The sequence below is a fragment of the Myotis yumanensis genome, unplaced genomic scaffold (genome assembly GCF_028538775.1).
Source record: "Myotis yumanensis isolate MYYU_CA2020_CCGP unplaced genomic scaffold, mMyoYum1.0.hap1 SCAF_10, whole genome shotgun sequence".
NCBI lineage: Eukaryota > Metazoa > Chordata > Mammalia > Chiroptera > Vespertilionidae > Myotis > Myotis yumanensis.
In genome coordinates this window covers 41,635,487-41,647,136 of record NW_027223761.1, presented here as the reverse complement: position 1 = coordinate 41,647,136, position 11,650 = coordinate 41,635,487, and the positions used below count along the sequence as shown (strand labels likewise).

Here is an 11,650-nt window from a genome sequence, read left to right as displayed (position 1 = left end):
ACCTGGAAAGTAAGGAGCTGAGGTAAGACTGCTTTTTATCCTTTTAGATAAAATACTGGATGTATAAATTTATCAAAGAAGCAGATATTTATTTACATTAATATAATTATCAAAGGTCTTAATCAAGTTGGGTCTCATATAGATTTTCTTTTTTAATTTACTCTGGGTCAATACCTTCTCACCTTCTCAGGAAACTTACATTATTGTTCCTTCTCCCTATTAGATATTCAACCTCACTATCTCAGTCATTCTTAGCATTTATTATATTCCAGTTTCTTCCATATTAAAAATGACAATGAAAAGTATAATCCCGCCAAGATACTATACTCCTCTTTTATCTCTTCCCTTTCAAAAAATCTCAAGAGAAGTTAGCTGTAACTTATCTCCCACTTATGTCTCTCTCATCTAGCTCTCCCAATGCTCTGATATAACCACGGCCTTGGTGGAACTGCCAAAAGAACTTTTACTATCATCATCAAGGTTTTTTTTTTTAAAATAATATATTTCATTGATTTTTTTACAGAGAGGAAGGGAGAGGGATAGAGAGTTAGAAACATCGATGAGAGAGAAACATCACTCAGCTGTCTCCTGCACACCCCCTACTGGGGATGTGCCTGCAACCAAGGTACATGCCCTTGACCGGAATTGAACTTGGGACCCTTCAGTCCGCAGGCTGATGCTCAATCCACTGAGCCAAACCGGTTAGGGCCCATCATCAAGGTTTTTAGTCCTTATCTTCTCTGACTTCTCAACAACATTCAACACAGTTGACCACTTCCTCTTTCTTGATATGGGTATGATTCCCCTTTGGCTTCCATGGCATCACACTCTTGGTTTTCCTCTTATCTCTCTTGATACTTCTCCATTTCCTTTGCACATATAGTGTTCTCTGCCTGATGAAACAACATGTTATAAGAGAGCCTACAATCAGACTTTTAATTGTTATGCAATCACATTTGGGTTGATGGCATCTATAGTAGGTGCTTGTGGCAGACACTGACTAGTTTCCATGACTTAAATTTTATCTTTAGACTAGACCATTCAGCTAGTCTAGTGCCCCTTTCCCTATTCAAATTTATTTCTACATTCAAAAGAATTATTGAGCCGCTATTATTTCATGAACACCACTAGACACTGAGTATATGTTGGCACCCTTGGAGTTATGGAATAGTTGAGTGGCAGAATATCTCACAGGTGCAGGAGACAAATAAGTTCCAGTGGGTAATATGAAAAAGAGAATTAATTAGACAAGATTTTCTGAGAAATTAGGCTGATACTTGACAAATGAAGAAGGTAGCTAGAAATGTGATGTAGAGTGGGGTGATGAGAATGTTGTAGGCAGAGTAAATGGTGTCTGGGTAGACGCTGAGACCAGATAAAACTGATTGTGTTTTAAGTTGCAATCTGCAATTCATATTTCTAAGTTATTTTATAGTAAAAATATTTAATAAATAATTTGTATGTATTAGATACAAACCAAATTACTTAGTATAGTATGTGCAGTCTTTTAAATCTATCTTTCTGACTTTATCCCCTACCACTCCCTCTTTAAACCCTATGCCACAGTCATAATGGTTAAGATATAACAAGTGGTAGAGATGTAAAAAAGTGCAGAAATGCTCATCTTTCCACAAACACATGTACTTTTTCAAAATATGAAGCCTTTTTTTATATTTCTCATTCCCCCCCCCCCCCTACTTTTTTCTCTTTTTTACTCAATGCCTATGTTGCCTGGGGAAAAAAACACACCATCCTACATTTTTTTCCAAGATGAAATGAAAAGCATCCTCTTCCTTGTAGAGGTTTGTCCAATCTTTCTAGGCAAGATCTGGCAACTACTAATTTGCAGTCTTTAGTAATTTCTTGCAAAGAACTTTATTATGATACTTATAAATCTGTATTCTAGTTGTGTATATACATGTCTTGGCACAAAATTGTGAGTTTCTGGAGAAGACCACATTTTATATATTTCTCAGTTTTTATTTTATTTATTTATTTTTTATATTTTATTGATTTTTTACAGAGAGGAAGGAAGAGGGATACAGAGTTAGAAACATCGATGAGAGAGAAACATCGATCAGCTGCCTCCTGCATACTTCCTACTGGGGATGTGCCTGCAACCAAGGTACATGCCCTTGACTAGAATCGAACCTGGGACCCTTGAGTCTGCAGGCCGACGCTCTATCCACTGAGCCAAACCGGACAGGGCATATTTCTCAGTTTTTAATCTTGGCACTGCTTCCAGTACAAAGCAAATGGTGAACATAAATTTGTAATAGGAAGAAGCCTGATGGTCTTCCCACTGTATTAGCATAGACTAGGAACTTTCAGTGATCGCCAAGGGTAGCAGGTTTCTGTGAGGCTATAGCAAGTGTCTTTTATGGTACCCAACCCTGTTGTATTTCATAGTTTCATCAGCCTTGGCCCTTTCCCCTCAGCACTCTGAGCATGGCCTCCCTGATGGGCTTGGATTTCACACTGTAGATGATGGGGTTGAGCACAGGGGGCACCATCAGGTACACATAGGCAACCAGGGCATGTACAATGTGAGGCAGGTGCCTTCCAAAACGATGGATCATGGACATAGTGATGCCTGGGATGAAGAAGACAAAGACAGCAAGGATGTGTGAGACACAAGTGTTGAGGGCCCGGATGCGCTCCCGGGGAGAGGCCAGCCCAAGGACTGTGCACAGGATGAGAGTGTAGGACAGGATGATGAGCAGGGAGTCTATGCCCCCAGTGGACACAACCACAAAAAGTCCATAGCAGATGTTGATGGTGATATCAGCACAGGCTCTTCTCATTATATCAGGATGAAAACAGAATGAGTGAGATAAGAGGATCTTGTTAGGGCAGAAGTTCAAACGTTTAAGCAGGAATGGCAATGGGAAGAGAGAGAACGTAGCACGGGCCACAACGGCCAGTCCAATTCTGATGATGACATTGTTTGTGAGGACAGCTGCATAGCGCAGGGGGTTGGAGATGGCCACAAAGCGGTCAAATGACATGGCCAGGAGCACCGAGGACTCCACCACAGAGAAGGAGTGGAGGAAGAACATCTGCACCAGGCAGGCATTGAAGGCGATGAGACGATGGTCAAACCAGAGCACAGCCAGGGTGGTGGGCATTGTGGACAAGGTGAGGCCCACATCAGTGAGGGCCAGCATGGACAGGAAGTAGTACATGGGCTGGTGCAGGCTGGGAGTCCTCCTCACAGCCAGGAGGATGAGGCAGTTTCCAGTGAGGGCCACAGTGTACATGCAGGAGAAGGGAATGGAGATCCAGCCATGAATGGCCTCCAGCCCTGGGATGCCAATCATCAGGAAGGAAGCTGGCTGGAAGAAGGAGATATTGACATAGGATTGGGAAGAGAGCATCCTTGGAAGGCAGAAGAGGTCTCCAGAAAGATGTGACCTCTTCAATCTGGGCAGAGAAAAGACATCGACAGGGCACCTGTCATTAGGAAAACATTTATTTATGCTGTATAGTCTTTTAAATGAATTATTTCCCATTTCTCAGTTCTTACTTTGTATTATAAGTAGTTATAAAAATATGCATACATTAGTGAATATGTCCTCAAAACAAATATAAAATGTAGGGGGTAGTTTAACTTCTTCATGATTACCAGAAAATAAGTGACTGAAATGGATTTAGAATTTAGTTGTTTCTAAATATAAGTTCTATGCTATTTTTACCTTACCATGCAGAGTCTTCATTCAATAAAGTGATGTTTATTAATCTATTTTAATATATATAGTACTGTCTAAATAATCATTAACACCATCATCATCATTATCATCATCATCTTCATCATCGTCATCATCATCATCTTCATCATCGTCATAGCCTTTGTCTTGGTCGTTACCATTATTTTATTAACGCTGCATTTTGCAGTGTTTCTAAGTGCTTTCACATAGTTTTCTCACTGTTGTCTTACAATTACCTTGCTGATAGAGAAGGGAAATATTTTAGCTAATGTGAAAGGAGAGAAATTATGTAGCCCACCATAGGGTGAGAGCTTTCCCTTGGACCAGTTTATTAGAACTTCAGATCTTTTTGTGTTTGAGGGGTCTGAGTACAAATCCTAGGACATTCTCTTTTAATCAAGTCCCAGTAATGATAAAGTCCCAGGATGAAAATGAGAATAAGTACTAGGTTAGTTTTGGTAAATGAAGAGACAGTTGATTTTCCCCAGGTCACTGAGGACACTTAAATAAATGAGTTCAGCCCTAGCTGGGTAGCTCAGTTGGTTAGAGCATCATTCTGATACACCAAGGTTTGATTCCGTGTAAGGACTCATAGAAGTAGCAACCAATTAGTGCATAAATAAGTGAAACAACAGATCACTGTTCCCCCCACCCCCCATAGTGGCTCTCTCTTTCTCAAATCAATAAATACAAATTTAAAAAATATGCTGTCAAATATGCCTTGCCCAGAGAATATCAGCCAGGGTCACTGGATGCCAGTGTAACCCAGGCTACACATTACCTTTTTAGGAATCACCCCTCACTCCATTTATTTAGCATTCCCCACAACTTTACAATACCAGCAAACGCTTTGTTCAGCCCCTTCCCACATTCAATTGAGGCCTTGACTTGCCCTTGAATGTGCATCCCTGTAAATCACTCAGCACTGACATCTGCTCTAGCTGGAGGTCCACAGCTGCAGGGCCAAGGACCCAAAGTTAGAATTTCTACAGACACCAACTGAAAACATGAATCAAAGACATAAATGCAGGCACCTATAGTGATCAGTGGGGTATGTTCTAATTTTAGTGTTTGATGCTGGGCAAATACATTTATTAATTTATCAATCATTGACTATCTCTCGTGTTCCAGATATTAGACTTCTCATTTTTGGTTGTTTGTTTGAAAATTCAAAATCAGAATTAAGGTCTATTTGGCTTAATCACTTTGAAGTCTTATACTGCCTGTATAGGCCATGGACAGTACTAGATGCTGGAGATTAGTAAAGTGCGGAGCTGGTTGGACCAGATGATCTGAATGAGCTTGTTCTCTTTGCATGTTCCATGGTGACATGACTTGAGGCCCTCAAAATAAAACCGCTTCCTTTTTCTCTAAAAATCTCCTGCTTACCCCTCTGTCATAGTGAGCTTTTGAGTTCTTCCTACGGAGCCAGTCATCGTGCTATTCATCTTCTCATTTTTACTATTTATTGTCACTAATCCAAATCACATTTCTTCAGAAACCTCATTAGATCTCATTTTTTTCATTTTGATGATTATATAATTTCTGTCCTCTTTTTTTTCAGTTACTATCAATGAATGAACAAGAAAATGAAGAGCTGAATGAAAACTCCCTACTCTTTAATCTAGTTCCCTTCCATCCCAACTCGTAGTACAGCATCTCTTAGATGCATATGTTTGTTCATAATTTATACTATGTTGTTTGTATAAAGTAAAGACTAGTGGCTCTTTCAGATTAATACAAGTGATATTTATTTTTATCCATTCTTATTTGGGTTTTCATAGGACCAATCAGGAAATACTCCCTGTTATTGGTAGTTTAAAGCAGAATCGCAGGTGAATTCTGCCCTCTCTATGTAACTTGCAGAAATATGAGGATTGATTTTTACCTGGGATGAATATCACAGTTCTTTTTCTTTTATTCTGTATTGATTTATCTATTATTGAGTAATTCACAAATCCTCAATCCCATAGGTTAGAACTTGTCTAGTTGTTCTGTAGGTCTGATGAACTGTTAGATATTTGTGTGATCTATTGCTCTTGGCCGTGTTGGAAGGATCCAAATGCTAAGTTAAGCTGAATATTACAAGAACCTTAGAGCTCACAAGGGTGAAATTATAGAGCACCATTTAAGACAAGTTGCCAAAAATTAGGGACAACTTTTATACAATCAAGCTAATTTTCCCCTGGTATCCAGATGATGGCTCTTTCCTTTTTATGTTTTGTGACTATTACAGTCTTATGAGGGGCCTGGCATTGGGAAGGGATTCTGTGTGATAAAAGGACAGGATTTTTTTGGTGTGTGTTTTTACTAAAATGCCCATTTTGGTAGCACCGTTGGATTGCCATGTTTTCTGATTCCTGTGAAGTCCCAAAGCACTCACTTAAACCTGGAAATCAGATTAGGTTTGGCTTTATATTATTATCTCCAGGACAGTAAAAGGTCAAAGATATTTAAAAATTGTAAGTTTCCCCCAGGAATGAAATCATCTCCATTTTACTACTCTAAGATTCTGTTACCTTGTGACTGGGTGTGTCTGGGAAAGTTAAGATACGTAGAAACAATCATGATTTCTTTACCCCAAGCCAAGTACTTTTCTTTTTTCACAAATCAGAAATGGTAAATATGTTATATGATGGAGGTAGTATCTAATGCTATATGGTGGTAATTATTTTTAAAATACATATAAGCCAAATGCTTTTCTAAAAGGCTCTTTTTAATTGGAAGAATTGAAGGACAATCTCATAGTGAGGGTTGAGACACCAAGCATTCAGGTCACTGGCTGATGCTATCTTGGATGGGATCTTAAGATAACCTCAGACTGTGGCCCCAATTAGAGAAACAAAGGGGTAGTAATTTGCTTGGACACAGAGTCTGGGTTTCTGATAATTATCTGATGAGAAATCTCTGTGCTTCAGGAGAGTAGCCTTCTTCACTTCCTGTTCCCTTTTCTGGGGCCATAGACCTGACATCCATGGAGGTCTATGACCCTAAATAGACCTCCTTACTTCTCTTCCAGCTTCTGCCATCGGCTCATCCACCATCTGTCCTGCACATGGCAGCAGCTGACAGAGAGCGGATGTCAGACTCACTAACCTGGACCCCATTCTTCTAAATAATATAGATGGGACTGTGCCTGAGCCTCAAGTTACTCACCCTGCTTGTTGTTGCAGCCGTCTCTGCCTGTCCACATTCTGAAGGAGCCCAAGAAAACTCTGCAACTAAGATGTTACCTTTATGCCACTGGCTGGATGCCTTAGTGAGTTGCTGCTCCCCAGGGATGTCTGAGCTACAGGTCACAAAGGAGGCTCTGTGCTTATGTTTTCCTGAGCAATGGGAATGTGTGGGCTATGTGTATTGCCAAGGAGAGTTATAAGGAAATACAGAGATGTAATTTTTAAAAATCTACATTTTTTCCATGACTTTTGACACTCATAATTTTAGCTTCCATTGTCTTTTTTTTCTAGACTCTTACAAAACAACTCCCAAAATGTTTTCCTTGCATTCTTTTTCTCTTCCACTTTTACCTTTTCAATCCAATAGACACAGTTAAACTGGTGCAACATTTTACAATGTAATAGCATTTCCATGCCTGACTTCTATATATATTTTAAATCCTTACACAAGAATATTTTTCCTGCCAAAACCGGTTTGGCTCAGTGGATAGAGCGTCAGCCTGCGGACTGAAGGGTCCCGGGTTTGATTCCGGTCAAGGGCATTTACCTGGGTTGCTGGCACATCCCCAGTGGGGAGTGTGCAGGAGGCAGCTGATGGATGTTTCTCTCTCATCGATGTTTCTAACTCTCTATCTCTTTCCCTTCCTCTCTGTAAAAAATCAATAAAATATACTTTAAAAAAAAAAAAAAAAGAATATTTTTCCATTGATTTTTAGAGAGTGTGGATGAGAGAGGGAAAGATAGAAACACATTCATTGGTTGCCTCTTGAATGTGGCCTGACCAGGGCTGGGGCAGGGGAGGAGCCTGCAACTGAGGTAGGTGCCCTTGATAGGAATTGAACTTGTATCCCATAGATTCACAGGCTGATGGTCTATCCATTGAGCTAAACCGGTTCAGGCTCCTTGCCTGACTTTTAAACAAAGAACAAAGGACAAATGTTTCAATCAGGTCTGAAAGACCCAAGAAGCCTCACCACTGCCCATCATCCTTAGCTCATCTCCTGTTCTTCCTCCAAGACTCACACAAATTTTGAGCCATATATGCCTATTCACCTTTATGCAAGCAAACCAAATAATTCCACACCTCAGTTCCCCGCCCCCTCTTTACTAGGTGTGCCTTCCCCTTGCCCACCTTTTCTGCCTGACTAACTGCTCCTCACCTTTCAGCCTCCTTCTTACCTGTTCGCTTTCTGATTTAGTCTCAACAAGGCAGTAAACCCTCTTTGAGGTCCCCCCAGCACTTACTGTGTACCTATTGCAGCCTCATTACACTTGGTTTTAGTTGTGTATTTACAAGCCTCTGTCCTCCAAAGAAGGGGAGAGATTGTGCACAGTTCATTTTAATATATCTAGTAATGAGCACAGATTCTTACACAAGTAAACACTGAATAAAATAGCTGAAATTAATGAGTGCAGAAAAAAATCAAGACTGTTCTCACCCATCAGTCTAAGGGTTTCCAATTGCCTGCCATACTCTTGATTATGTATCTGGGTCAAGGCTCTATACAAGGGTTTTCTGGACATAAGATATGACTGTTTGGCCATGTTTTCCTCAGACTCTGTGGCTGATTCTTGGTTTCATCAGCCTTGCCACTTCTCCCTCAGCACTCTGAGCATGGCCTCCCTGATGGGCTTGGATTTCACACTGTAGATGATGGGGTTAAGTACAGGGGGCACTACCAGGTACACATAGGCAATAAGAGCATGTACAATTTGAGGCAGGTGCCTTCCAAAGCGGTGGATCATGGATACGCCTATGACTGGGATGTAGAAAACCAGAACAGCTAAGATATGAGAAACACAAGTGTTGAGGGCCCGAATGCGTTCTTTGGGAGAAGCCAGACCAATCACTGTATGAAGAATCAGGGTATAAGATAGCACAATAAGCAGGGAGTCTACACCCACCGTGGACAGAACTACATACAGTCCATAAAGGATGTTCACAGTAATGTCAGCACAGGCCTTTTTCATGACATCAGCATGGAAACAGAATGAATGGGACAGGAGCATCTTGCCACGGCAAAAATTCAGTCGCTTCAGTAAGAAGGGTACTGGGAAGAGGGACACAGTGGCTCTAGCCACAACGGCCAGTCCAATTCTGATGATGACATTGTTTGTGAGGACAGCTGCATAGCGCAGGGGGTTGGAGATGGCCACAAAGCGGTCAAATGACATGGCCAGGAGCACCGAGGACTCCACCACAGAGAAGGAGTGGAGGAAGAACATCTGCACCAGGCAGGCATTGAAGGCGATGAGACGATGGTCAAACCAGAGCACAGCCAGGGTGGTGGGCATTGTGGACAAGGTGAGACCCACATCAGTGAGGGCCAGCATGGACAGGAAGTAGTACATGGGCTGGTGCAGGCTGGGAGTCCTCCTCACAGCCAGGAGGATGAGGCAGTTTCCAGTGAGGGCCACAGTGTACATGCAGGAGAAGGGAATGGAGATCCAGCCATGAATGGCCTCCAGCCCTGGGATGCCAATCATCACGAAGGAAGCTGGCTGGAAGAAGGAGATGTTGACATAAGACTGGGAATGAAGCATCTTTGGAGGACAGATTAACTCTTGAAAGATGTGATCTGAAACTGGGCAGAAAAATAAGGAGATATGACAAAATTAATGGAAACACCCCAATTCTAATATTAAGTGACTGGGTTCACAAACAATACCAAATATAAAAGGTATAGATTTAAAAATATACTGCAATCTTATGGTCCTTGTCTCCCCCCCTCCCATCCCCAATATGTGGGATATAAATCATAATGCAACAAATAGACAAATAACAAACAAACAAATTCATAGATTCAGACAATAGAATGACGGTTACCAGAGGGGAAGAAGGGTGTGTGGAGGATGAAGAAGGTAAAATGGGTCAAATATAGGATGATGGAAGGACTTGAGATGGTTAGCACATAATGGAATATACTGACACTGCATTATAAAGTTGTACATCTGGAATTTATCTGATGTTATTAACCAGTGTTACCCCAATATATTTAATATAACAAAATGCTGCATCTAAAAGCAAGCTAGTTAATAACTATATTTTAACTTATTGACTATAAAAGTATCATTTCATAGTGTGAAACACTGATCTCTTCACACATAGATTAATAAAACAACATACGAGAAACTGCCACCAAATACCTTTTAGCAGAGATTTCTTTAGCAACCACCAAAAATAGGTCTGTGAGCAAAAAGAATTTTAGTCTGAACACTGGGGTGTTCAGTTATACCATATTTAGCCAATGTCATGGGCTTGCTCTGAAGGTAGGAATGACTCTTTTTTTTTTTCTTTTCTTTTAATTTAGGTGTGTGGGGGTTGCTTCTAGAGCAGAGGATTATGCATATTCTGGTTGAAGACTTTAAAAGGAAATAAAGTTGCCCGTAGTATCAGTTTAGCATCCTCCATTCCTTCTCTCTCAGATACTATTTTGAGCAAATATGAAGCTCTGGTGGAACTCACCCCATTCAAAGATGAGCAGCAAGCAGGGAAGGCCAATAGAATTTGAGCGGATGTATTTTGTAAAAACTCAAAGGGATAAAAGAAGTTACAGATATGTGAAAATACTTTTGGAAATAAAGAATTATTCAGGAAAGAGAAAAAAAGTTTCTGTCCAAAATTTTCCTAAATAAGAAAATGATTAACCAAATTAAACTTAAAAAAAATATTTTATTGATTTTTTACAGAGAGGAAGGGAGAGGGATAGAGAGTTAGAAACATCAATGAGAGAGAAACATCGATCAGCTGCCTCCTGCACACCCCCTACTGGGGATGTGCCCGCAACCAAGGTACATGCCCTTGACCGGAATCGAACCTGGAACCTTTCAGTCCACAGGCCGATGCTCTATCCACTGAGCCAAACCAGTTAGGGCCCAAATTAAATTTTTTTGATATTAGAGTATAAAAATAATCTGGAATCTAATGAACAAAATAAAATGATGAACAAAATAGAAACAGATGCCTGGATACAAGGAACAGACTGATAGCTGTCTGATGGGAGGGGGAAGGTGAAGGGATTAGCCAAAGAACATATACGCATAATGCAGACACAGACAACAGTGAGGTGGTGGCCAAAGGGAAGGGGGATGTGAGGGATGCATGGAGGTGAGAAAGGGGGTGGAAATAGGGACATCTGTAATAGTGTCAACAAAAATAAATAAAATAAAAATAACTGATGAATATGCCAGATGGGAAGAAGACTTGACACATTGTCTCATCCACTCCTTCTCTTCTCTCCCCAGAATGTGGTCTGGGATTCCAGTTCATCTCTGACCCGTAACTCTCTGAGCCTCAGCTAGGCAGCCTCCTCAGGCCGCCCCCCCCCCCCCCACCCCTTTTTTTTCAAGCAAGGGATGAGACCACTGTCTCTTTTATTGTCCAAGACTGGTTTTTCTTCTTCTCTGCATTATTTCCAGACCTGCCCACTGATACCTCCATCTGAGGCTAAGGTGCTGGCAGTCACCCATCTAAGAAGTGAAGAGGCAGGTGTGTTGGGGCCCCAGTTACTCACCCTGGCTGTTTCCCAGGCTGCTCTGACACTCCACATGCTGCAGAAGTCCAGGATGTCTTTGTGGCAGAGGACTTGTTTTATCCCAGTGCGCAGAGACGCCTCAGCAGCAGTGCCCAATCTCCAGGGAAGGCGAGGTTTGGGCCACAGAGGAAACACTCCACTCAGGTTCCTGGGGAATAAAAAAGTTGGGAAGTCTTTGGAATCAGGGGAATTGTGTAGAGGAAGTAAACACTAAGTGTGAAAGAGAGACAGA

At 41.2% G+C, this 11,650-nt stretch overlaps 2 protein-coding genes across 2 annotated transcripts; both read right to left on the bottom strand.

Annotated features, from left to right (window-relative positions):
• Positions 1-2,410: 2,410 nt before the first annotated feature.
• On the bottom strand, positions 2,411-3,377 carry LOC139018171 (olfactory receptor 51I2-like). The gene has a single exon (XM_070426818.1). It carries the CDS (start codon positions 3,375-3,377, stop codon positions 2,415-2,417), a length of 963 nt encoding a protein of 320 aa, XP_070282919.1. The 3' UTR covers positions 2,411-2,414.
• Positions 3,378-8,464: 5,087 nt separating this feature from the next.
• LOC139018170 (olfactory receptor 51I2-like) lies at positions 8,465-11,425 on the bottom strand. Its single transcript, XM_070426817.1, has 2 exons — positions 11,398-11,425; positions 8,465-9,468 (listed from the first exon to the last, which is right to left on the bottom strand). The coding sequence occupies exon 2, from the start codon at positions 9,425-9,427 to the stop codon at positions 8,465-8,467; it is 963 nt and encodes a 320-aa protein (XP_070282918.1). The 5' UTR covers positions 9,428-9,468; positions 11,398-11,425.
• Positions 11,426-11,650: the final 225 nt, after the last annotated feature.